Source organism: Anser cygnoides, chromosome 2 (assembly GCF_040182565.1).
Source record: "Anser cygnoides isolate HZ-2024a breed goose chromosome 2, Taihu_goose_T2T_genome, whole genome shotgun sequence".
Taxonomy (NCBI): domain Eukaryota; kingdom Metazoa; phylum Chordata; class Aves; order Anseriformes; family Anatidae; genus Anser; species Anser cygnoides.
This window is the reverse complement of record NC_089874.1, coordinates 91,492,285-91,519,908: the sequence shown is the minus strand read 5'-3', so window position 1 is coordinate 91,519,908 and position 27,624 is coordinate 91,492,285. Positions and strand designations below refer to the sequence as shown.

The 27,624-nt window shown below is 36.4% G+C and overlaps 1 protein-coding gene across 4 annotated transcripts; it reads right to left on the bottom strand.

The window, feature by feature from the left end:
* Positions 1–27,536, bottom strand: VSTM2A (V-set and transmembrane domain containing 2A). Of its 4 annotated transcripts, none has more exons than XM_013196729.3 (5): positions 26,972–27,536; positions 24,582–24,748; positions 23,685–23,735; positions 19,983–20,319; positions 1–3,117 (listed from the first exon to the last, which is right to left on the bottom strand). In XM_013196729.3, the coding sequence occupies exons 1-5, from the start codon at positions 27,048–27,050 to the stop codon at positions 3,059–3,061; spliced, it is 693 nt and encodes a 230-aa protein (XP_013052183.1). In that variant the 5' UTR covers positions 27,051–27,536; the 3' UTR covers positions 1–3,058. The 4 variants fall into 4 exon arrangements, with proteins under 4 accessions (XP_013052183.1, XP_013052181.1, XP_013052179.2 ...); XM_013196727.3 differs by having other exon boundaries at positions 2–2,979; XM_013196725.3 differs by having other exon boundaries at positions 2–2,857.
* Positions 27,537–27,624: the final 88 nt, after the last annotated feature.

The window sequence follows — 27,624 nt, the reverse complement described above, 5'->3', positions numbered from 1 at the left end:
ATGGTGATTTATACCTAAGTAGCTAATAGCATAAAACAAAACACAGTATTAGGTTAACATAATGATCGGAATATAACTTTAATAATATGCTGCTAAAATACTTCTGAAAAATGCTGTATGTAATGCTGTGTTTGTCATTGACGATTGTCTACTTGACTACGTGCATACCAGAATATTCATACAAGATATACGTAAACATATGAAATATGCATGATGTTAAGCATTTGGTTCCTATTGAGATCACTGGAATCGTATGTTTCCAAACTCCACATGGGAGATTCTCACAACATGCATTCACAGATGACTATTGCACAGGAAAAATGGGGCATTTATTCCAGGGTTCTGAAATTTTGTTTGCACAGTGCATTTTGAAAATGAGATTTCAAACAGCTTTGACTCTTTTTTCTTTTACTTTCTCTTCAATCCAAAATGCTGTGTTTAATTCAAAATACTTGAACGGGGACGGTTTCTACTTTAAACAAATAATAGTTTATCAGTAGGATGATAAACTATTGTTACTATAGAGACATTTTCAATATGCAATATCCCTAATGAGTCACTAACTTTGTGTTGAAATAAAAGAACTTTCTCCTTTTTTTCTCCTGATAATTATTCCTGGTTTATCTGTATTCGACCATACTTTTACTCTCTTTATAAATGCTAAGACTTTTCTAAAACCGAAGACTGACCATTCCCAGTCAAGCTTATGATTAAGGGGAATAACATCTGCACTAATACGTTACCCTCTTACAAAACATTAGTGTTACTCTTTGATTCTGTATCATATTTTTTTTTTTCTACTATGAAATTAATGGGGGAAGACTTAAGGGAGTGCAAGAATTGGCCCTTCTGGACATTTTGAAATAAAATATTAGGACTATAAGCCATGGATAGGTGAAATATTAAACATAATTTTTACTTCTTTGTATTACTTCAAAAAGTGGAGAAATCTCTCAGCTGACCACACTTTATGCTGTTGTAAATAGATCATAATAAGCATATGGAGTACATGATTGTCTATGCTGATAGATGACAGGGTTTGGATTGTTCAGCACCAGTGGAAGGATGGGAACAAGAAAAAAATCCTTCTTGATTGCAGCTGCAAATGGAAGCAAATTTTCTTTCCTGCATTAATGAATGTATTTCATGTAATGCATATTGTTATAGTCAACAGCAAAATTTTCATGTTCAGTTCTCAGACATGAAGTATTTTAATTGAGAATATCAATGAGCAGTGACAATACAGTTCCAGAAAAAAAAAAAAAAAAGGCAAAGAAAGCTGTTTCTTTGGCTATGTAGAAGAAGTTCTGTGAATACAGTTTGTCAGTTTAAATTCACTTTCCTAACAGTCTTTGCTGAAAGAATATCCTTTAAGCCATCTCGTTTTATTTGTCTGTTTTCCTCTTCTAACCTTACTTTACATGCAGAATCTGACTGTAAACCTGCATTTTACAGTCTCTAGTGATCAAATCACTTCATTCTCTATAAACATCACAAATTAAAAGAGCTTTCAGCAACTGAACTCCAATACAACATACACAAAACTAAAGTAATTCATTGTCTAGAGACCATAACAAATTTTAATGAGCATTTACAGAGTAAACAGAGGGCTGAAAAGGGTCAAACCACTGGAAGTGAAGGTATGTTTTACAGAATCCACACAGTACTGAATTACAAACTAAAAAGTAATGATCTGTCAAAAAAAAGGAAAGAAAAAAAAAAAGAAAAGAAAGATGTTTACTGGTGGCCCAACATATAGATAATATTAAAAACTGGCTTGCATGGGGACCAAAGTATGTCTACTTGGAAGTTATATCACAGAGACTGTAAGCAATTTACAGAATTTAAGTTAGTTTTGCATATACAGGAGTTGCAAAATTAGAGAAAACACACTGAAATATAGAACACACACACACAAAAAAAAAGGTGTATATACATATAAACCTCCACGCAGTCATCAGGGGTTGGCCTAAATCAGCAATTACCACCATTGAACAAGAAAGGAACCAAAAAAAACCCCACCATCACCACCACCACCAAAACAGTAAAAAAAAAAAAAAAGGAAAAAAAAAAAAGGGGTGGGGGTGGGGTGGGGAGAGAGAATAACAAACAAACAAAACAAAACAAAACAAAGATTCTCATTTATTTTACAGAAACAATGTCCTCTAGTCTGCTTAACTGCTTTGTAGAGTATCTTTTTCTCCTCTCTATTCCTCATGCAGGAAAAACCAAAACCAAACCAAACCAAACCAAACCAAACCAAACCAAGCAACAACAGTAACAACAACAACAAAACGCAAGCAAGCAAGCAAACCAACAAACAAAAACAAAACAAACAAACAAAAATATTTTTTTTGCTTTTTGGCAAAGTTTGTGAGTTTTTTTATTGGGGTCAATGTTGAATCATTATGTTTTGTCTCATTAATTGGCCTCTGTTTGCTTCTAGGCTGGAACAGTTCTTTCATCATGTGAAACCAAATGTCATCCATGGTTATTTCTAAAATACCGATGACTCGCAGACCAACCCCTGAGAAGTCAAGGATGAGGCTTCTCCTTGCCAAAAGAAAAGGAAACTAGGTCTTGCTGTTACAAAACATTTGATTACATCACACCAGTTCTCTTCAAATAAAAGATCAGTGATACGCCAAAGAAAAGATATATCAAGAAAACATGTGGTATCCTCTTCTTTTTATAATATTTATTTACTTATTTATTTATTTAGTATTTTTGTTTGTACTTCCTGAAGAAGGTGCTCCTTGTGTAGAGATTTAGAGTACATTGGGTGCAGAGTGGTGGTTGGAGGTTAGGGTCAACTTTGCTGTCCGCTCCGTGGATTTTACAGGCGATTTGCTCTTTGCTTTAAGAAGAGAAAGTGATATTGGAAAAAGTCAGCACTTTTAGATTAAAGCAAAGCACCCTTCACAAAGCCACAAACAAGAAGCAGGACAGAAAGTCCATGGCTTGTAGCTATCCTCGCACCTGCGGAAGAAGTTATAAGATATTCGCTCATCTTGCAGATTTCCAATGCTCCTTATAAGGTTGTTTTAAACATATACATTTATATATTTAAATAGCTCGCCAGGTTGGCTCTGGTGCCCATGAATGTCTTGGCATGCACTGCAAATAACAACACATACAAAGTATTTCAGTCCCAGGGAGGTTTTCTCTTTTGCTTTGCTTTTGTTTCTTGTCTGTTTTTTAAAACAATGTTATCCAGTGGAACAATATACCAAGAGGAACACATCCAAACACCTTCCACTTCAAAGCATTCTTTACAAAATCATTTCCAGCATCACATCATTGCCTACTAGCAAAAAAAAAAAAAAAAGAAAAAAAAAAATCTACTAGCTACAGAGTATTTCCTTGTAAAACAAAAGAGATACTGGCAAAGGGCTATGCAATTTACAATGGGAAAACAGAATGCTAAATATTTCAACTATTCATTTTGAGCAATAGAATTTTCTCAGATTCTTTTTTTTTTTTTAGAAAGCTATGAAAACAATTGTCTATATTGTTTCTCAAAACATAGCTTTATATTTTGAGCATATTATCAGAATAAAAACATTCAGAACTACATTAATTAAATTGAAATATTGGCACACGAAGGACATGAGGATTTAGATGTCTTACACACCAAGTCTCAATGATAACTTCCTATGATAAAAAGGAAAAAAAAAAAAGTCCGGAATTTGAAACATATTATTTGAGGTGAAAATCATAAGTTTGACTTGGTTATGCCATAAATAAAATTCTTATTATAACAGGTTTAATACATGACTAATAGAATTTATTACTATGTTGTTTATTTGAAAAATATGAATGTTATCAATCATTACAGGCATCAGTTCTGTAATGAAGTGTTGATAGTGTTATAAGCAGTCTATAATACTGTTCAAAACTGATTATTTTTTTAATTGTTTAATCATGTATAAGATTCTTCTGTGAATAATTTATTATTAAATTGAATACCGAATTCAATTGCAGCCCCAAAAAGCACACTTATCTTCTCATCAACAACACATACAATGAAAAAAAAAAAAACACCACCACCAACAACAAAAAAAAAAACTAAAAGACACCTGCTCATTTCTTAAAGTTTTCAGGCATTTATCAGTAAAATATTTTTCTATCTGCTAACTATGTTTATAACTGTAGCAAGAAGTATTTTGGTTTCTCCATTTACTAATTTTTTTCCCTTCAAAAGGGGTATTTAAACTAAATCCCAGATCTGTGAACAGAGCTTTCTTGTATTTATCATATAAATATATGGTATGCCATGTAAACATATCGCATATACAGTAGTTGTCATAGAAGACATTGCTCTGTAACACACAGAAGAGTTTCTAAGTAACAGTAATATTTAAATTATCCACATGTGAACGGAACTTCAGAATGAATATTAACTTTTAAATAGAGCCATGTCACAAACACATAATTAACGTTCTCTAAGAAGTCCAAGGGAACTCTATGCTTAGTTCCTGCTGAAGGTAGACAAGAACAAACCTATTTGTCTCTTGCCTGTCTCTACAATGCTACTGCCTACACTACGCTGCAGTAATTTGCTGGGCTTCTCAAATCACTTGTTCTGTGTGAGGAACAAGCAAACAAACAAGAAAATTTGCTACAAGTTCTTCCTGTGGTTTGTTCTTGTACAGCTACTATTTACAAGCTGGTACCCAAGGGTCAGGTTTAATTTCTAGTTTTGATTTTATCGTGGAGTGGCTTTATTGTCTTTTATATAGGTATAAAATTTGTCATTTAACAGATTTTTATAAAAGATTTTCTTTCCCTAAGTAGGTTAGCTGAACATAGTTACTGAACCTATTTTAGTGTTAGATTAGTTCATGTTATATTGAATTATTTTCATTTGTTTTATTTCTATTTAAATATCTTTTTGATTGAATTAGGGAAATATACAGCTAAAGACAATTCCGGGGATGTCTTTGTAGATTTCCTCTACATAACATTTATAAAATGCAAATAAGGAAATAAGGATAAATACAAGAGTTTCATGGAAATTTTAAAAGTTTTTTTTGTTTGTTTGTTTGTTTAACAATTAATGGTATTACAATTTGAGAATTTTAAAACTGTAATGTTAATTTTAAATCTGTTATTTTAAAGGAAGAGAAACCGTACAGTAAAAATAATTTGTCTTAAACTACTTCACTGGCGGATAAGCAGCACCATAACATTTTCAGAAAAAAACATTCTTTGATTTTTGTTTTGTTTTTCCTTTCCAGTATGACAATCCATAGGTCCACAAATTAGGGATCATATATTGTATATACATTGTAAACTTTTTTATATAATGTTAAGACATGATAAACTTCTTTATATAATGTTCAGTTACTGTATGAATAATGATCTCCCTCCAAATTATATCACATTCTGCAAGCATGTTCTTCTGTAAACAAGTTTGTTTATCTTGGGAGGAATTTAGGTCAAAGTGCACACAGTAAGTGCAAGCTAAAGCAATAGAGAACATAGGGAAAATGTTGGGGTAATATTAACACAAATTCAGCCTCTAAGTGAAGAAAGGCTCTTAGGATTGCTGGAAATCACTTTAGGCATGTCTTTTGTACTGTGTCCTTTGTATGGTTTCAGGAACTAGTTAGTATATCCTAATGTGATATCAGAGATGCATACACTGGTTAAAGAGTTTCCAAAATGCTGCCAAATGCAAATGATATATTTTCAGTAATATCTCACCCTCAATAAAGTTGATTTGCAATCCACAGTGACAAATATGGCTGTTAGGGAAACTTTCATCTTTTCCATGATGCTTTAAGAAATACAACTGGAGTTTAAATATAACAAGGTTTGACTTTTTTTTTTTTTTTCTTTCTGGAGATACATAAAATATCTTAATTTGTTCTCTCATGAACCCAAGAATCTCTTTAGATTTTGGAAGAGCAAAAGTTGTAAATAATATAGCATTTTAAATATACATTTAATACACATATACATATGTTTTATATATATATATAGACATAACAATATATATTTTAAAACAGTTTTGTTGCATTATTTTTAGACTTAAGTCAGAAGAAAGTTAGAGATCTAAATCCAAATGTCTCAAAAATATGGAATATCCAAATTTGGACTTTTCATAAAGATCTGTATCTGGTGTACATTTCTGAGCGGGACTTAAATAATATCACTGGAAGTGTGAGCACAGTAATATAAGTAAAACACTGTTGATCTGGTTGTGGATTTGCTAAACCAATTGCTCATTTCCCTGTTATTTTTAACATCATCTTCTAATTAACATAATGACAGTTAAAAGAGATTTTATTGCAGGTCAAGAGTAGTGAGCAAAGCTGGACTAAAATTATGTTGCCCTCAAAGACAATAACCCAGAGGAATAATGGTAGTATGAATGCATATTTTATTTCTGCAATGTTGGTTAAGCTCTACCTGATGTGTTGGTCAGGGTTTCCCACATTTTGGCCTATCAGCCATTGGGATCCAGTTAAATTATAGTTGAGAGTAGTGAATCCCTACATGTTGTTTTTTGTTTTCTGTCACTGACACACATCAAGAAGAGCAAATGTCCATGAAATATTTGCCCTTCTCCTGTAAACGAATGCTGCTTTGCCAAAGGCATACTATCATGAGATATGGCTCTGTTCAGTATTACAAGAGTAATTCATGCCATTAAACTCTTTGAAACTGTGATTTGTTCTAATATGTCTTCTACTTAAATGCCAGGAAAACAGAGAGAAGAGAACAATAGTAATAAATAATTGTGATCTTATTGTTCAAATTAATAAAATAATCTCTGTCACAAATGCTGAAGCACATTTCATAGCTCATAGTGTATGGACCAAATGACGGAGCATCGATTTTGTCCAGTTAATGAAATTAATTTTAGAGAGTCTAAGTATAAAACATTGCATATCAGCTGAAGTTATAAATTGCTAGTTAGCCCTAACTGATCAAAAAGCTTGTTATTCACTGCATGCCTGAATGACTATAGTCCTTGAATTACTATATATCCTCGCTTTCACTAGGATATTGATCAGACAAAGTTTGTATGAAAATATATGGGATTTTATGAACCAGGCAGAGAAAAGCTAATATTGTCTTCATGATTTTGCCCATTTATTTTTCATAGCTGGACAAAACAGAAATTTGTAAGTTAAGCAGCTGCTTTAGGCCCTACAGTTTTAGAATACTCTATTTTTAAGATCACCTGGTACACTTAACCATGTCGGGTGTGAAGAAGTTTACAACTCCAAGGATTGAAATGTAGCAAGTTTGGCATACCTTTTGTTTGCTGAGACCTGGAAAGTCACTGGGATATAATAGCCTACAGCATTCTAACCCTCGGTACCTAATTCCTCAATAAATAAATAAATAAATAAATACATTCTTGCAGGTTCACTTACAATGTCTGTATTACTCACATATATACCAGAGTGAATCTGTGAGTTCAACAGCACTGCTTCAATGTTTTATTAAGCATGTACATTTAATGAGGGTATCTTTCAGTTTTCTTTAAGCAGTAAGCCACTGATCACAAGGGAAGAATAATGTTTGAGTACAGTCCTGGTTTCATGCTGACCAGTACAGGAAAAATACAGCCAGTCACACAAAAGTCTGTTCTAGATTCTTTATATCTATTACATGATGACAAACTATCTCTGTATATATATTGGGAAGTGGGCGACTGTGTGTGTGTCCTTTTTCCTTGTCTTGAATACCAGCTGGGCTACTGGCTTCTGAAATCAAATAGACGCTAAAATATTGTCAGCTTCATTATTTTTTTCTTCTTCAGGAATTTTTGCTGACATCTGCCATTTTGAAGTGTCTGTTTTTCTGTTTTGCAACAATCACATTTGCTATATATACTGTTACATTTGAAACAGACTTCTTGACAGTCCCAGTTCAAACATGAAATCATAATTTAGCATGATTTCCGTTTAAAATATGTAAGAGTTACTGCCTTAATTTTATTGTGGAAATTCATTAATCATTAAATTTATTGGAAGGTATTTGTATTTTTATGTCAAAAAAAAAATGTGGGAGAAAACAGTTGATTCTATCAGAAATTTTATTTGAATATGTTTCACAAAGATTTGAAATAAATAGATTCTTCCTCTCTGGCCCATCAATTGCTACTTTTTTTATTTTTCTGAACTGCAGAAATCACAGTCAACTATAGTTCTCCTGTATGGCTAGAATATATACCCACACTGGGGAAGAAAATTTCCCTTCAGCAAATGTAAGGTCTACCTTTCCCTCCTCAGGGGAATTACTTCTCATATTTATTTCAAGGATCAATCACTTGTGTTTGATATTGGGGAAGTGATCAATAAAAGTGTTAGGTATTATGTTCAAGCTTCCTAATGTAGATATTTTCTTCCAGTATATCTTTTTCCATTAGCTATACAGTAGTCAGATTTCTATCAACATAAAATAGTGTGAATTGCCCATCACTGTCTTGGGTGAGTGTACTACACCACACTGGGCAAATAACTTCATCTTACATACCAGAAAAATGTATCTGATCTTCTGTTTTTGTTTGACTGTTTGTTGTTGTTGTTGTTGTTTGTTTTGTTTTGTTTTGCTTTTAGAATGTTGGAATAAAACTACTGCTTCCAACTGGTGGAACTTTAGAAATTGGTGGGAATTTGGAATGGGCTATGTATTACATTTCCATGAAGCCTACTTAGACTTTGCAGTCAGTGTGTAGCTCTGTTCATTTCCATATCACTGGTCTTTTCTGTCTGTGTTACCCGAAGAGTAGGTGAGGGAGAGGGCTGGGATCCCTAGCTAGATTGCTATTCCCTAGCTTTCTGTAAGTGAGATGACCAGGCAAACGGAGGTTTTCAGTGCTGTCCCAGGTCAAAAGAAAGTGAGAATTTTGCAACCCTGAGCAGAGAAGAGAACTCTGACAGAGATTTATGCCACAATAACTCCTGCAGCTCTTTCTGGGCTGAGACAGGTCACAGCCTTGAATTCACTTCCAGTTATATCTAAAGCCATGTTCTAATTCAAACTTGTGATTGAAATACTTGGAAGAGGAAAAACCTGAGGAGACTTCAAACATTGGTAGCATGTAGTAAAATGATACATGGCTTCAGGCAGTTGTCCAGAACAAGTCATAATAAATCTATGGAAGGGCAATTGTTATCAGTATGAAGAAAGAAAGACAGATTAATGTAACTTTTAATGAGCTCTGCAATTTCATAATGCCGAGATGGCCAGAAGTGCAATTATGGGTATGCTGGTGTGAACATTCATGGGATTTTACATTTAGGCTGTTTTCTACATCTTTCCTTGCATCAACCCATACCCAAGGCAAAAATTAAGTCTTGTTCTTCCTCTGCAACCTATCTCAGGGTCGTAACTTTTTTTTTTTTTAATTCTTCAGACACTGCTTTTGTTCATTATTCATTCTTTAACCCTTAACTACAACCAGGGCTCCTAATTAGGGCATCATTCACTACGAAGAAGATAAAATGACCTCTAATGTAGCTCTTAAAATGAAAGATGATGATGAGATCATCAAAATGATCTGACCATGTCATTTTTTTAACTTGAGCGGACAGTAGGGATGGGGTAAGGTCCCTAAACATATAGCTGAAGTGGGAAGTGATCAACATTTGTAGATTTTCATACCATTCTGGTGAGAATAGTGTAAAAATCACTGTTGAGTTTGAACATATCTTCTTCAGGAAGATGTGTAATTGGCTTATTCCATCTCTAGGATAATTTTTGCTCTCTCTCATCTCCTTTATCCTGTCATTTACAATTATCATTTCCATCAGTGCATTTCCTTCTCTTTTAATAGTGTAACTTGGTTTAAATTGCATTAATATGTAGCTCAGAAGAAAATAATATTTTACTTACTAGCAGGGTAGAGTGTGTCAGAGTCAAAATGATCTTTGAACCTAAGACACACAGCTTTAATCTTTAGTTATGCAAATTCTTCCTTCTAGCAACTTAAACATTTTTTAGTGCTCAGCTACCTCACTTTTCATGTGCTCAGCCAAGGATATAGTGAGTCCTTGTTGTCTCTGAAGTATTTAGAAGATGTACAAATATAACTAGTTCCACTACTAGGCATTTACTATATTGTTGAAGGGTTTTTTTTGTCTTTATACTAGAACTTCCCTGAGTGATGTCTTGTTCTGAGGAGAATGACATTCTCTGTATCTTGGGGTTTCAGTCACAAATCTTCACACATTACCCATTTGTAGATGATATCTTAATTTTCTTCCTCCTTTTATTTAGTGCCTGAGCCTGAAATTATTATTATTTTTTCCCTAAATTGGCTGTCTCTTCACATGTATAAGTAATACATTGACTTCAGCTGTTTCATTTTTAGTGAGTAGTTTTAGGGAAAGGGGTTCCTTGCACATAATAGGTGAAACATCACTGTTAGCTACTTAAATTAAAACAGTGTGAGAAATAGTCCAATACACAATGCTCATTGCAACAGTTAAAAGCTGAGAGGGATGGGAGAGGAGTAAGCTCAAGCAAATGCAGGCACTAATTTAGTTATGTGGTATTGTTTGCAAACCACTGGTAGCATGCTTTATGACTGCTCTCAACAGTACTGGGCACCTTTATCCCTCATTCTATTCCTGAAAAACATGGATATAAAATGTCAGGCATTTTTTTTAAATATGTGACAGAAAAACATGTAAACTGATGCATTTCTATTAATTTTTATGAAATGGTTGATTCCAAAGTAAATGCAGATTTTTTTTCTGACTGATCTATGGTATCCCAACCTCGTCCCTTCACCTGCATATAGCTATGCCCCACCGTAAATGAAGGTGGTAACTTCACCTGCTAATTAAAATTCTTCTTGAATTGACTGTTGTTAGCAACCACCTTCTACTGTTTTAGCTAAAGCTGGCTCTAGCATGCCTTGCTAAGAATTTTTGTAATATACATAAATGTGTGTATATTTGATATATGCATCATTGTAATTAAACAGAGACGTTTCTGAAAGATACTATAAAGTTGCAGTAAAAAAGATTTATTTGAAAAAAATATAATTGAACTCATCTTTCTCCTCCTGCTTTTTGCACCCTGTTCATCCTTTCATTTATCAGAAAAAAAAAAAATCTTAAATGGGATGATACTTAATATTACTCTATCTTCTTCAACAGTACTGTCATACCAACAAGCACATACAAGAAGGGTTATTATAACATAGACAGACGGAAAATTGTCATTCTTTGTAAATATTTCAGCATGAGATATTCAATCCCTTTGCTCTCTTTTTACACCTGACATGTCTTAGGCTTATGTTTGACATACAGTCAGCCTGATTTCTTTCTATTTATATCATTTACATAAGAGCTATTTTCATGGAACTCACCTAAGTTCCCCTTTATCTGTACCCATCTGACTGGATGAGTCTGTTTTCTTCTGTCTGATTCCTAGATTGTAAGTGTTTTGAGGCAGGGACCATTCTTCTAATCCTTTGTTTGCCTGGTGGATAATGCACTTGTTATAGAGATTAGAACAATGACTGATTAACAAAACATCCCTCTGTCTAAGGACTATGACTCACGAGCTCTTAATGGCTTTAGCTGGAGCAGTTTAAGATGTTAGTGCCTACATCTACCTACCTCCCCATCTTATGGAAATTAAACCCCCAACAGAAGGAGTAACAGGAGCAAACCCCATGTAATCTCTTTATCTACCTTAATTTAACAAACTGATGCTTTAGTTTATCATCTGTTATAGTCCAATGACTTCATTCAATGTTCACTGCTGTGAATTAGGACAGCTGAGGAGCTGACACGTATTTTCTTCTGTTGCCCAGGTTTGGGGCAACAACTTCTGATCTGCACAAGACAGAGACTTTGGGGTGACATTTTAAATTGTAAGAGCAAATCAGAGGGTACAACTCATAGCCTTCACCCTTCCTGTTCCTTTGATACAAAAAATAAAATAAAATAAAATAAAATAAAATAAAATAAAATAAAATAAAATAAAATAAAATAAAGTCTATCACCCCTACAGCCAGTGTAGTAGTTTAAAAATGGTGGATCACTAGAATGCATTTTGAAGGATTTGTGTGAAATCCTGCATCAATTCCATCTTATTCACATTCTAAATTGCTGTTTTTGTTGCTTGCTTTTTTTTTTTCCAGATATTTTTTAACATTCTGAGGTGTGGGTTAAGTCATAAATATAAAATGTCATTCCTTTTTGTTGAAAGATTTTTCAGGTATAAAATGATCACTGATCAGTACATATTGTATGCATGTGAAGGATTAAACTGGACACTAATATAGGTCTTTGAGCTGATATTTTGACAGAGCTTTGGACAGGCACAATGCTGTCTAACCATATTCTTCAACAGTATTGTATACTATAAATCAGTATTCTAATAAAGGGCTTTGAACCATCTGAATGTCTAGCTTACTGTGAGACCTACTGTAAGTTCTTGGCTTCATTTGATCTTTCTCCTTGACGGAATATCTTTAACTCTTTTTTTTACTTGCACAAGATGAAATGGAGAAAATAGATAGACCATAGCCATATAGTCATGTCTAAAAGAGGTTTTCCTCTTCTTCCCCTTCCCCATTTTCTCAGGAGATGCGGCTCCCTTGCAAGGGCTTCAGTTGGGTGGCCAAAAACCTCCCTCTGTGTTACTGACAACAGTAGAAGCTGAGTGAATAACATCAGTAGAAATAGGACTGGAAGCAGAAGTAGCATTCTGATTTGTTATATATATACATGTTGCTGTTGATGCAAAAACAGAACCTATGTGCAAAGGGCTAGGAATGCCATCTGTGGCATTTAACTTTCCCTTTTTTTATTCTTTTCAGCACACTAGGCAGTTTTATTCCAAGACAGAATCATTTGTGAGTAGGTGGGGCAACAAACTTCAGTGAGGTGGATCAGGCTGGAACAACCACGCAGACAGAATAGCAAGCTGGACTGCCACATAGTATGATGGCAACTTCCTCGTGATAAAGTAAAATTAAGGTTTTGGGGCAGAGTCTTCTCTTCACAAGACCAGAAATCTTCATCAGCTTCTCTTCAAATGACATCTGGTTTTATCATCAGCAATGCAGGATTAATTATTACTGTAACTGTGAAGAGCTTATGTGTCTGGAATATCTTTATCATGAATTGTTTAATCAAACTGAAAATCCCTGTTCAGAGAATAAGAAAATACTAAGAGCACTGAGCTTTCAAGATAGTCTGTGGAAAAAAAAAAAAAAAAAAGCAACAAAAGACACCACCAAGAACATCTGCCTCTCCCTGAATTTGAATAAGTTGAAAAACAACAGTTTTTAGGTATAAACATCTGGATAAAGCTTGGATTCTTCTTATAATTTATTCTCACTCTATGAGTGGGGGAGAATTCATCCTCATTCTTATGCTTGAGCCAAATTTTTTGCTATCGTAAATGAATGCCATTCTTTTTGCTTCAGCATTCATCCATTCAAACCAGCAGAAAATTCTAGCCATTCTTTTAAATTATCGGTGATATTACTTATAAGTGATGCAAAGGATTTTCATAATGAAGTAGTGCACCATGCACAAGAAGCTTTCTGCTCATCAAACAAAAACAACAACAAAAAAAAAGTCCTCTGCTTTGCTGTATATGTGTCAAGTAACAAATGAGTTGTGTTCTGAAGCAAGGAAATCCCATCAGTTATTTCAAGAGAAGGCCCTGTCACATATGCTGCAATCTCTGATGACCCAGTGCGAGCTGCCTGATTGTGTAGCAATGAAAAGCAATTTGAGTGAGCTGACAAGCAACTCATAAACAGCTTCTCTTTTTTCTTCCTCTTTTCTTCCTCTCTCTGTCTCTCTCAACATCTCTCTCTCTCTCTAAATCTCTTTCTTTCCTAACTGTGTGGCCCATCTGCAATCTTTATTGTAGTTAACTACCAATTAAATTTATATCACGCACGTAGAATAGAATGAGTGTGATTCTGCTTCTCAGGGAACTCTTGTGGGGTTCCATACCAGACCTTTATGTACTAGTTTTGTTCTGTAGGTAAGTCTGAAGGGTTAATTTTTAAATAGATAAAAGAAGAGATTTGAGTAAGTACGTACATAGCAATAGCACATGGAATGCCTAATATTTCAGTAATGCTACTAAAAGAACAGAAAAGATCTTAGTATACAGTTGTGTAGATAACAATGCGGATAGAAAAATGGTGAAATGATTGTGGGTTTTTTTTGTTGTTTTGTTTTTTGCTTTGTTTTGTTTTGTTTTGTTTAACTTTGTGTATTTATCTCCTGCCATGTTTGTCCTCGTTGTTTCTGCAGTGACTTCATGGGAGACAAATACATTGTGCAGCACTCAAAAGATGATTTTCCATGTTGTCATAACCTGTGAGTTATCTGGAAAACCAACTCTTCAGCACTAGTCCAGGTTATGTCTGAATATCAAAAAAGGAAATCTGCCATGGAGTCCCCTTTCCTGTAGCAGGCTGTTTCTAATCTGACATTATTTGCTTTCTCAAATTCTCTGCTACCCCTGCTTGTGATTAGTTAAGATTATTTCATGTTTCATTACAAACACAATCATTTTTACAGGTATACAGATTACACAGGAGACACCATATATTTAAGGTAAGAATCCATGATTATCTAAACAAATCTGAAATGACATTGATTTTATTCTAGGGTTCAGTATAGGTGCTTAACCATGGGCATAACTAAGAATGTAAATAATCTCTCTGATTTCAAAGAGGATATGTTTGAAACTAAGTATACCCAGTACTATCTGGCATGAGCATATGGTACTGAACAACTGCTAAACCCTTAGTACAACAAAAATGAACATATAGTGTTTGGGGAGTTCTTTCTCTTCTCAATTCCTGAACATTTGTTTTTGTACGAGAAATAGAATGGAATAGAAAGGTGGCAGTGGCATGGTGTCAGCAATTGGCAATGGCAATGAGGGATTGTTATAAAAAGTAGATACTATTTTGCATGATTTATGGCATCTATTTTTAACTTGCGACAGGAGTTAGAATTCCAGATCCACTGAAAACCCTTAGTTACAGTTGGACTAAGGACCAGGAATAGGAGTTTAAATACTTATATGCATTTGTTTATAACAATAAGTATACATATTATTATTATTATTATTATTATTATTATTATTATTTGAAATAAATATAAAGCAGTAGTGAATTCATTCTCCTCTGGGACAAAGAACAGGGTAGCACTTCTCTGAAGATACTTATAATTTCAAGGTCAACAACTAACCGCCTAATAGGGTTGCATTAACTAACATGGTTATAATTTATTCAGTTATGTCAGAGAAAATAAAAACAAGTAGAGTAATTTCATTTCAGGAAAAGAGAACTAAACACAAATTTCAAGTAAAAATAGAGACTGCAATGTATACAGATCTAAAATGGGATAGTCCTTGCATCATCATCATGGAAGAATTTCTGAGGACTTCTGCTGATAAAGGTTTAGAACAAGAACAAAAACCTCATTTGACTTTTACTTTCATGTAGTCCTAAAAAAACAGAGACTTGACTTTTACTGTGCAACAATCACAACAACAGCTAGTGCCTCTCAGCTGTGTTTCCAAAAAAAAAGCAGCCTCAAAAGCTAGTCTCTTCTGTAATGAAGTAAGTAGTAATGTTTGCTGTCACCTTGGTGGAGGCTAGAACAGACCTTTCACCCCTTAACTTTAAAAATAGATGTAAAAGAAAAAAAAAAAAAAAAAAAGAAACAAAAAAAAAGTTGGTATATATCTCAGAAGATTTCAAATTAGACATTAAATTTGTTTTTAATGGGTAGTTAATAAAAGATTCCTGGATCCTGTAGATAAAAATGGAGGCTGGAAGGAATGTCATCTGTTTATCAGTATCAATAGACTCAAGAAACAGGTTTTCATCCTCTTCTCTTGTATTCAAGCCTGATGATCAGTTTCTCAGCTTGATTTATGATGCCAAGAATCCAGGTCATTCTGTCTTAGGTAAGGACCTTCTTCTCCTTTGAGCTCCTTTTTGAGTCACTTATAGCAATTCTGCCATCACAAGAATAGTTTTGGCATGTAGTTCAGTCAGCAGTTGAATTTTCTACTTCAGGAAAGAATAAAATGTTGCAAGATATCTGCAAAGTCTGTATGTAAACAATGAGAAAATGAGTCTAATGTCATTTCTTCATTTGTAGTTACTCCCTCATGAGTTCTGTCAGCCTAATCTTCGTGAATCTGAAAAGCAACTAATGGCTTTGAGTGGTTTGACAAAACATGGCAGAACAGAAATAGTTTGGGGGATATATACGTTCTCAGCACCTCAAATTTTGCAGCCCTTTTTGTTGCTACAAATGTTGAGTGACTTGAATGCGGCTAGCAGAGTTCATCTTGATTCATATCCATGAAAGACAGAGATTTGGTGCCAACTAGTTAGATTACTTTTGACTGAATTCTTTCCAGCTCTTGGAGCCCAGTTAATTGCAACATTGCCTAGAGTTACAAGACCCTGTGATAACTCTGTACTTCTACCTGTGGTCTAATATACTTCGTTATGAATTATGCAGGGAAAAAAAATGTCTGTCACTCCACCTACATAGGACATTTTCTGGATATATGCAGATTAGTCTGTCAAATTCCTCAGATTCCTGTTATGCTGTGATGGCTTACTTCATTTGCTGCAGCCCATGAATATGAAATGAAAGGGTCAAGCACTGTTAGCTTTGACTTTCGCTCTCCCAACTTTTTTTTTTTTTTTTTTTTTTTACTTTGAAGTAGATGTTGAATGCTTTTCAGTGTATTATCTGAAAACTGTGGGATATTCTCCTTAGCTCTTTCTTTCTATACTAAATTTCCATTACTCTAACAATAATAATTATTTTTAAACTCACATAGCATTTTTCAGAGCAGAACAAAATACTGAATGAACCTCATACCACATCAGTTTGTTAATACTGGCTATATAGCCCCCTCACAGTTATTTTCACAGATACGCTTATTTTTGAGTAAAAAGGAAGAATAGCAGAAACATCTGCTCAGATGTGGAAAACTGATATTTTGAAATGGCAGTGACTGTCAGCTGTTTTTCTAGAGCTACTTATTAAACATCTATTGCTAAGAAATAGCTGGAATTCTGCAGTATGCTTCAGGATGGAAGGAGTTAAGTAGAGTGCTACCTACCTTTCCAAAATAAATGTTAGGGACAAAATATTTGTATGATTGGTGCCAATTTTTCTTACACTAGTAGCTGAGTTCTTAGGAAATGGTTGAATACTTTTCCCAATAATTTCACAGTGTCACATTTCCCTCTGCTGTTAAAGTATTTTGCTTTACAGTATCATGTCTGTGAACATGGCAGTAAAAATTATTGCTTGCTGAAAACTATATACTGGCTCTCTAACATTGGAGAATATTTGATATAATTAGTAGTACTTTTCAAACAGTATTGCTGAAGTCAATGTATTAGTCAGCATGAATAAACATATCTCAGTCAACCCCTAGGTTTTTCAAACACAAACATCAGGTTAATAGTGATAAATTTCTGTTCAACTACATTTCTGTGTTGTAGGTTGGATAGATGCATCATTTACATGTAATGTAATCACGCAACAATATTGCGTTTGCAGGTACCCTTAGCATTTTTTTGAAGAGAGTAATTTCTCATTTGACAGTATAAAGAGATTGTGTTGATTACACGTCATAAAGAAACGTTATTCTTTCTTATCTTTGCCATATCTTCTCTATTTTTCTGAGGTCTCGCAACTACAGTCTCGCACTCCTCAGCTGAACTTGCTCCTTGACATTGCATACAGATATTCTTCCCCTCCCCATCCCAGCACCTTGTGCTGTTTTTGTGGGTATTTCTATCTGTGTAGAATGAGTGTAAAATGGAGAGAAAATCAAAATTACACCATAGCTAGAAAATCAGGCCCACATATTCCAAAATAAATAAATTAATTAATTAATTAATTAATTAAATCTTGGTTCGCAAAAGTTGAACTGATGTTCATCAAAAATATCACCAGCAATTACTTTGTAGTAAGTGACCATTAAATTGAATTAAGCCTAACATGGATTCCTGGTATATCCTGTTTCTTCAGCAGATAAGTTTCACCTCTGATGAATACACCATTAATCTGTGCTCCATCATAAAACAAATGAATTAATAAATCAGATTGTATTTTAATCTTTTTAATTTTTAAATTATATATGATTGGGATTGGCTGTACTTGTTCTATAATAATCTTTGCTCAAGGAAAAAAAATAGAGATAATTTTTTTCTCAGTTTATTTTATGAGGTCTTTTCCAGGTAATGGCTTACTAGCTCTCAAATAACAAATGTCCACTAATTCTGTGATACATTTTTAAGAATAGAGGCATAAACAATATTATATATTTAATTATATATCTGAGGTGGATCAGCTGTTGTGAGCACACTTTGGCCCCACTGCAGTATAATCTGTCTATACAATTCATAAACTTGTGACTATTTTAATTAATTTCACATAGAACTGAACAAAAAACAGAGTTTTCATTTTATGGATAAGTCTGCTACTTTGAAATACATTACTCCAATGGAAAATAATCACTATATGCATTTCTATGAAAGGAAAGTCATAGTAAAGTAATGACTTTAAATCTATTGAAATATTTCTTTTCTTCTAACAGCTCAAATATTGTTTTGGAGGAACTAAAAAACTGAAAGTGTCTCCATTCCAGGGAAAGAGAACTAAATGTAAGTTTTAAATAAATAAATCAATAAATGTTCACAGAGGTAAAATTGTGGTAGTATATGTATCATCTTTTCTAATAGCAATAATAGTTTTCATATGAATAACAAGATTTTTCCATTCTGTAAAGGAAGTGTATTTTCCTTATCAGAATGTTTTCCCAAGATTATGCCTGTGAGGTGAAAGTGATTTCACAATAGCTGTGCTATAAAATTTGTTGTATTCCCAGTTGTTTTTTTTTGATGGCATAGTGTTTGCTAGCAGTAAAATGATGCATCAAAACAAAAATTTTTATTATTCATAACTTATTTTACACAAGGCTGTGGTCTCCTGCCTTGTTAAACTGGAACCTCAGTATAAAAAGTAACCCAGAAACCCTTAAACTTGCAAAGCTTATTTTCCAGAAGAATTTTGATCATTTGCAACTTCTAAATTATTTATCTTGTATATCTCTCTGTTGCTATCATAAAGCAGTCATGAGTTTCACCTCCTGTACATTCATGTACCTTTACATAACTGTAGAATTTACTGTATCAATGTACTTTGAATAAGTTTACTAAATTGATGAAATTTACTTAACTGTATTTACTAGATTTACTGTATCAATTTACTGAATTCAATGATAATCAATATAAGCTATTTGTACAGTGTGATACAAAATCTCCCAAACAAAATGTGTCAATTTATATGTGACAGACAATTGAGGTATTAACATTTTAGTGCTTGATTCAAAGTGTATGGCCAAGCTTCTGAAGATGACAAACCTGCATTCTCTGACAAACCTACATTCTTTCTAAAGCCTACACAACAGAAAAATGACAAGAAGTATCTAAGGTCTGCTTAGATTTAGAAATCTAGTTCATTTTGAAAATAGAACTGACTAATTTTACAAAATGTTAGAGGTATAAAAGTTAGGTGACTGGCCTAAATCACTCTAGGAATAAAAACTTCTAGGTAGGTGTTTTATTTCATTTGTCATGCACAGCCATCATTAAAATGAGATAAGTAATTCACTGACATGCTCCTGTCTCCATTCACAACAGGGAAAGCTAAGTCTTAATTAGAGACCTAACCTTAGATGAATGAGTAGAGGTCAACTCCACATATAGGAACATAACATTCTTTGTTTCTTCTTCCCATAAGCTGATTTTTCAGCTTTTAAGAACTAAGGAAATAGCAGGAGAGATAGGGTCAGAAAGATGGAGGAATAAATGAGCACCAGAATCTTCCTAGTCAGAATTCCTGTTTACCGCATTGAGATAGTCTCCTTTTACATGCTGGTAAGCAATCAAGTGAAATACTCAAAATGCTTTACCATACCTGATTGTGGACTTTGTTTGGGGATTTTGGCTGCTGCTTCAGGGCTGGAAGTGGCACGTACACGCTGATTGGCAGAGTTATGGATGCTACTTGGAACAGCTGCTGAGATGTTTTTGCGAGGTTTCATGTCTTGCAACCACATTGGAGATGCCTCAAAGGCCTGCATTCGCCGAGAGTGGCTGTTAGCATTGACTTTGAGAAATGCCTGGGCCTTGTATTCCTGAAGGTCTCCATAGTTGGCATCGGTCACCCTGCACTCATACAAGCCTTCATCCTTTTTCCTCACTTTTGAAATCTGCAGCTTGTGGGAGATGTCATTCCCTTGTACTTTCACTGTCTGCAAATTTTCCAGGAAAACAAAACAAAACAAAACAGAAAAACATGGCATCAGCTATTATTCTTTCTCTGGGAAGACTCTACTGATGTAGAGCCTGTCCAGAGATCATGTGCCACGTTAACCAGTGGTGTAATTGTGCTTACTGCAGTGAAGTTACAACTAGGATATTTATATCTAGGATGATGTCTGATATCTTCTTTTCAAAACTGTTTAGAAGGTTTACTCTGAAATGTTAATTGGCCTCAGACAAATAAAGCAAACTACCATATTCATTCCAATTAATTACTTCAGATTATGTGCACTTTTAACGAGCTTTCTTTTACAAACATAATATCTGTTCACTTTTTTTGGTTAAACCTTTCCAGTTAGTTGGCTATATTAAATAATCCAGCTTCTGAACTACTGTATTAACAATTTTGTTGGAGATGTTTGCCAATATTTAAACTTCTTCAATAATTATATATTAGATTAGCTTGTAGTCTTCACTACATTGAAATTGCATATTTGACATTCAGTTTGACTCCAGGCATGTCCAAACCTTAGGTATTTTTGGTTTATTAGCCATAACAAGATATCTTGTGTTGGGCAGTTCCTTTTGTCTCATTTAAGTGTGTACTTACTATAAGTCATATGTCATTTCTGCGACTTGACAGCAGAAAGCAGCACATATTCAGGATAATTTTTTTTTTTTTCAGCTAAAATCAGACTACTAATTTATCTGTAGTTGTTTTTAATATCTGAGAATAATATATTTTTGTCTCATATTTAAAGCATGTCTGAGTGAATTATGCATCTAGAAATGTCTGATAGACATTAAGACACATTAAGAAAAGTAACACAAATTCTTTTCTGTACATTCATCACTTCAGATAATTTATATTTAATTATTTGGCTATTAATTTCTATATTGATTAATATCTGTTGTCCCACAGAAAAACGGTTAAAGGGGATTCAGTGGAACAGAGAACTACATTACTTGCACCCATGATTTAAACATGGATGCAATAGTTACCTGGCGTCATATCAGTGATGGGCATTGAGGAAACATCAGGGTAATTAATATATGGTGGATCACAGAAATGAAGAGCTGTTAGACTGAAATGAGGCACGTGTTCTTGGTGATTATTTAACACATTGCTTCTGATAGCATGGCATACTATAGTCACCAGTGTTGGCAAAGTGCTTTTTCTTCCTGCTTATTAAATGGAAGATAGATACTTATGAATATGCTTTTGGGTACTGGATGGACCTTACAGCCTGTTGTAGAGCTTCCAGATCTGATTTTATTCTTGGCAATCCAAGAGTTGAAAGTATAAATTGCATACTTTCAGGCAGAACATATGCAATATCAATTAAACAGAAAGTGTTGGATAGTTATTTAAACCACATTTAATAATAATAGTAAAATTTCTACTGAATAGCTCATATTCAGCAAAAGGATTAAAGAAGTTTCATATGAACCACATGGATGGAAAAAGAATCTGTGGGTAATATTCTGTCTCTCTTTGCCCTCATACAACATCTGCAAAGTTAACAGAGTTGCACAATTAGAGAACAGAATATGTTTTGGGGTTTGAATTTGAAATTTAGAAGTTATTCAATTTAAAAAAATAGAAGTAGTGTATTTCAGCACAGTTTAAAAACCCACTACACAAATTTTTGCACCTCTTTAAATAATTTACTAAGTACATTTAAAAGTTTATTCTCTTCAAGAAGATATTTTCCTTTAGTATTAATGGGTATTCTTTGTATACCAGAAAGAAGGAAAGAGGGAAAGAGGGAAAGAAGGAAAGAGGGAAAGAAGGAAAGAAGGAAAGAAAAAGGAAGGAAGGAAGGAAGGAAGGAAGGAAGGAAGGAAGGAAGGAAGGAAGGAAGGAAGGAAGGAAGGAAGGAAGGAAGAAAGAAAAAAGGAAGAAACAAAGAAACGAAACAGAAACAAAGAAAGAAAAGCTACATTTCTATCATGTATTTAGACTGTAATGTTGATTTTTTAAAAAATTGAAAAATGCAAAATATATTATGCAAGCTTTTAAAAACATTTAATAAATACCCCACCATGGATTATTATCGTACATAATGAGAGAAAGAGTTTTTTAATTTGAAAGACAGGTCAAGCTTTACAGCCCATAATGTGTCACAGACATATACATTGCTATGTGGATTTTGAGTGTGCTGGTATCAATGAAGAATAAATTGGCTGCTATCACAGCGTCTAGTAGAATAGTATCCAGAGGCCACATGTGGACATCATTTGTAAGATGGTCTACAAATGTAGCTGAAGATACAGTCCATAACACAAATGAATTATAAGGCATGGTGAGAAGTATCACAGAAAATATAAGTACGTTTAGAATATGAGTGGTATATATGAAAGTATATGTATTCTGCTGTATAAATGGTCTTCAGTTATACCTACCTGCACTTAAACCTGACATAATTACTTGGTTAATTTTTCATAGACATGGAAGAGGAAAAAAGTGAAAGAAATGGCAATGACTTGCTTCTGCTGCTGTTTTAAGTTTTGCTGGTAGTTATAGCCTTTAATGCAGCTAAAAGGCAGTCCCTAAGAGATTGTGCCTGAGAAAAAGAAAACTCCATTGGGCTCTTAAGAAGTATTTATGTTGCAGTATCTGCTGAATGTCTGTGTCTTTCCACTGCAGTGAGCATGACCCCACCACTGTACATATCTTGGGATGCTAAAGGAAGAGCATCTGAACTCTACTGAGGTCAGGGGCCGTAGCTCTGTCTGACTTGGGATATGGGTGTGTTGAAGTGTTGAGGAAGGCAATTCATTCTTCCACTGGACAAGGGCTGGAGCAATGCTGCTCATAATTTTATTTTATTTGACAATTTTCATTTAATCTCAGAATTGCAGGTAGTTAACTCTGGTGTCAGAACCCCACTTTCCTCAGAAAAAAACTTAGCAGCAAGACCTCTCTCTCAGAGATCACTCCCAACGGGGAGCTTTTGTCCTTGGACTGAGCTTTTTTTTTTTTTTTTTTTTCTGCCAGTGGGTATGAAGCTAGGAAAGCACACATTTAAACACTGAAGGAAAGTGCAGCTTCAGGGCCAGATTTCAGCCTTGAAAGCACTTTAGGACTGCTAAGGTACACTCGGCAGTTGCTCAGGGCAATTGGAAGCAAGTACAAGGATGGGCACGGGCTCTCTGCTTCACATGGTGGAAACAGGAAACAGAGGTTCTACCAAAGCTCTACCACCCAGGTCCTCCCTTGCTGACGCCTTCATGTCCGCTGTCCCCAGGGGCTGCACCGTGGATGAGGGCTCCGCGCCCGGGTGTGCTCTGGGTTAGGAACATCCCGGCCACCGGGCTGGGAAACTGCCCGCTCCGTGGGGGCGCCACTTACGCTTATCTTCGTGCCGTCGTTCTCCAGGTCCCGCTCGGGCAAGAGCTCCACCTGCAGGGAAAGGAGCGCCGCCGTGGCTCACCGGCCCTCGCAGTGGGGAGCGGCGCGCCGCGTCTGCCACCTGCGGGCCGCGGCGGGCAGAGTCCGGCCTCCGTCTGCTCAGCCTCAGCCTGAGCCTCCGCCTCCGCCGGGGCTGAGACCCGCCGTGCGACACTGGCACCGCTCGAGCCAGAGCCTTGTCGGGGCCCCCATGTGGCGGTGGAGGTGGACGCGGCTCCCTCTGCCCTGCTCGGAAGGCTGAAAGTGAGCCGTTGTATGGATTTTTTTTTTTTTTTAATTAATTAATTTATTTTTGTCTTGAATGGGTAATTGGCTTCTCCCCCAGCACCACCACCCCCCTCAAAAAAAAAAAAAAAAAAAAAAAAAAGCGTGCCCTCCTGTGGCAGCCGCATGCTGGGTTAGGGTTGCCAACTGGACTGCACCAGCTGTAAAATAAAAAGCTGTGTAGGATCTTGCCGTCTGGGAAATAAAAATTCCCACAAGGAGCAGTTTCTGAACAGCTGGTTTCCAAAGGGAAAATGAGAGACAGAGAGGGGAGGAAAAACATTAAAAAAAAAAAAAAAAAAAAAAAAAGATTAAAAGAGACTTCGGAAATCGATGTGGTTTTGTGAACATCCCTAGCTGCTTCCTGAAAGTGACAAGCACCAAAGGCGCCATCCCTTGAGGTGGGCATTTTTCTCTGCAGGTTCCCGCACTGTTATTTTACAGCTGAAATTAAGACCCTGGTGAGATCCAGAACCTCCCTTTGCTTCCTCCCACTTTCTCTCCCTCCCATTCCACCCCCTCTCCCGTGGTGTACCCAGGTGGTTCGGGGACCCCAAGGCAGAGGACCAGTACCTGAGTGCCTGTCACCTCAGCTCCAACCTCTGGGTCCTCAGCTGCACGCAGAAACCACCACTGGATTTCAAGATACACCGAAGCAGAGCCACTTTGGAAAGCACAAGACATCTCCACATTCTGTCCTTCAGTGGCCGTGACATTTCGCGGAAACTCAGTGAATTTTGCTGAAAAACAAATGTGTGGTGTGTTGGGATCCTGTTAACTGCACATTTAATTCTCTCCTTTTTGTGTTGTCTTTCTCTTTCTCTCCCTATTCATTTCTCCAGTGTACTTTCCTCATTCCCTCTCTTTTCTGATTTTCCAGTTTCCCCATACATCTCCCCTGGTCTTTCTAAAACCCAAGTATGCATTTTCTCCCTTATGTACAAATTCACTTTCCTTGCAGTCTAAGCTCTGCTTATGGCAAATGTTATAGACCCCACTGCTTGCTCCCATGGGCTACTAAAGTTTCATTTAATTAAGTCCAAATACCCTTGGGCAGTATGCAGTATTTCTTCAAACTCACTGAGGGATTTTGTTCAAGACAGTTTGGAAGAGGAAAAAACATGTGAGGCTGATTTATTGTGTTTTGTAGAGCTGAACTGGAAATGTGTAAATTGTTAAACCTTCCAAGGCTGCCTGGAGCGGCTACTGGAATGGGCGCTCTTCTTAGTAGCGGGTTATGACCACTTATTTATTAAAGTGCCCGTTTCAAAGGCTTTACCTGAGTTATTTACTCTTTCTGAGAGTCTCTGCTTGCATAATCAGACCACGAGCAACACATCTTCTAATTCTCAGTACAGGCATGCACTTTCTAGAACTAACCTTCACCTTTGTATCGCAGTCCTTTGACAAACAGGGTTTGCTCATCTCTATATACCACTGCTAGGTTTAAAAACTAATCCTGATGGACATAGTCTGGGGCACCAATATTTCTTTAAGTTTCAGTCTTGACTTCTTTCTTATCCTATCACATATTTCACTTTAAAATCGTGGAGCATAATGAAATTGCTAGTCAAGTGAGGGAGGACTACAGTCAAACAGTGTAATAAATAAAACATGTTTCAAGAAGAGGAAATTTGGGGAAGAGCCTGCAACGTTGCTTTCTGTTATGCATTGTTACAGATTGACTAAAGCATATTATGATGCAAAGGAGATATTGCCAGTGCTTCCTCCCCTCTGTCTCCCTATCCAGTCTTCCTAGCTAACCTGGAATTGGTGGGATAATTTAGGAATTTGGGCAAACAGCTTTACTCCCTCCCCCCCACACACCCCCCACCCCCTTTCCCTCCCTCCTTTTGTGCTTGTCAACAGCTACTCGGCAATACTACTAGCTTTTTATTTCACGGTGCCCTTCCTGCGCTGTCGTCCAGTCGTGTCCCCCCCCTCCCACCCCCCAGTCACCGCCTGATAATCCCCTAGTTAAACCGGCAAAAAGGCTTTGCATTTTGCGTGTTCGGGGCTCGTAAGTTTTGGTCTTTTTCTGTTTGCCTACTCCCCCCTACCTCGTCCTTGTGTGTCCACCTTCCCCAGCCCCCTGCCCCCGGTCAAGGCTCGTGAGCGGTGCGGAGAAGCGAGGGGGAATACCGCCACCGCGCAGCCCCGCAAAGCCCAGCGGGGCCGCGGCGGGGGTCGGGGGGCGGCGGGCAGGGGGCGGCGGGCAGGGGGCGGCCCCGCGGGAGCTGTCCGTGGTGCTGACAGCGGCGCCGCAGCCCTGGCGGTCCCAAACAACCGGCTCCTGCGGCGCCGCGGCTGCTTGAAATGCAAGGCGTGCCTTTCGGCGAGAAGGGGGGGAAGGCGACGCGGGGTGGGTTGGTGGTGGTGGTGGTGTGTGTGTGGGGGGAAGGTCTTCATAGAAGTCGATTTTGTCTTTTTGCCCCCCCCCCTTATTTTTTTCAGAATTATACATAGTCACCAAATGGAAATGAAGGTCTGACTCCTAAGATAACAGGAGAGGAAAGGGGATGCAGTGAAAAAGTCTGCAATATTTTAAGGGAGGCAGTAGATTTAGCCATCCGGTACTTGGTCTGAATGCAATAATTATGCATGCACGGATAGGTGTTTATTATATGCAGGCATGCATACACACAGACATGCAAACCCCAAACACATATACATCCATTCACCATCACCCCTTTACTCTTTTGCAAGGTGCCTCTTATTTACTTCTTCCCAATCAACTAAAAGAAGACTGTTTTATTACCACTTTGGGGAAACTTCTTGTTACTGTTCCTATTTAAAGACGATTTTAAAAATAAATTTAAACCTGATACTTGGTGTCCTCATCTCCTATCCATTGTAGTTGTTTTCCTTCTTTTTATCCTTTTTTTCCTCTCTCCCCAATTCTGTTCTCACTATGTTATAGCATGAAAACACACACACATGCATCAGACAATAAGCAATCTTACCTTGGGTAGAAAGTCCTTGCTGAATATACATAACTGAAAAAAAAAAGAATCCAACATAAGCTAGAAAGATCCCCATCATTCCAAGACGAAGAAGTCACATCAGGGTAACAAAAGCCAAAGGATCCTTCAAAAAAGGAAGATTTTTTATATGGGTGTGTTTACGTATCTCTAAATATATGAACAGAAAGAGACTTTAAAATGTTACAAAAAAGCTCTGTATTGTAGCCCTAGCTGCGACACTGGCAGCATTCTGCTACTCAGTGGAGTCTTTTTCTTTGGGAAGAGCAAGTATTGCAATACAGTGAGGTTTAGATGAGCTGTCTCAGGCGCTGTGTTGCTTGAAGTCCAGATTGAGACTAAAAAAAAAAAAAAAAAAAAAACACGTTGAAAAGTGGGTATCAGCTGCCGTCCGTGCCTTTTTTCAGCTACCTGGCACCTTCGTCCAACGTCAGCTCCTGCTGCTCAGGATGGCGTGATGACTGCCCTCCCTACACACTGATCTGGCTTGGGAAGAGGGGAGTGGGGAATGGCCGGGGGTGGGGGGTGGGTGTGTGAGGGGGGGAGAGAAGTCTACTGTGCTTGTATTGCTCCAACTTTTTCCTCTAATGGCTGCGATGATGCCTTTAACCCTTCCCTCTCTCTGTTCTCTACAC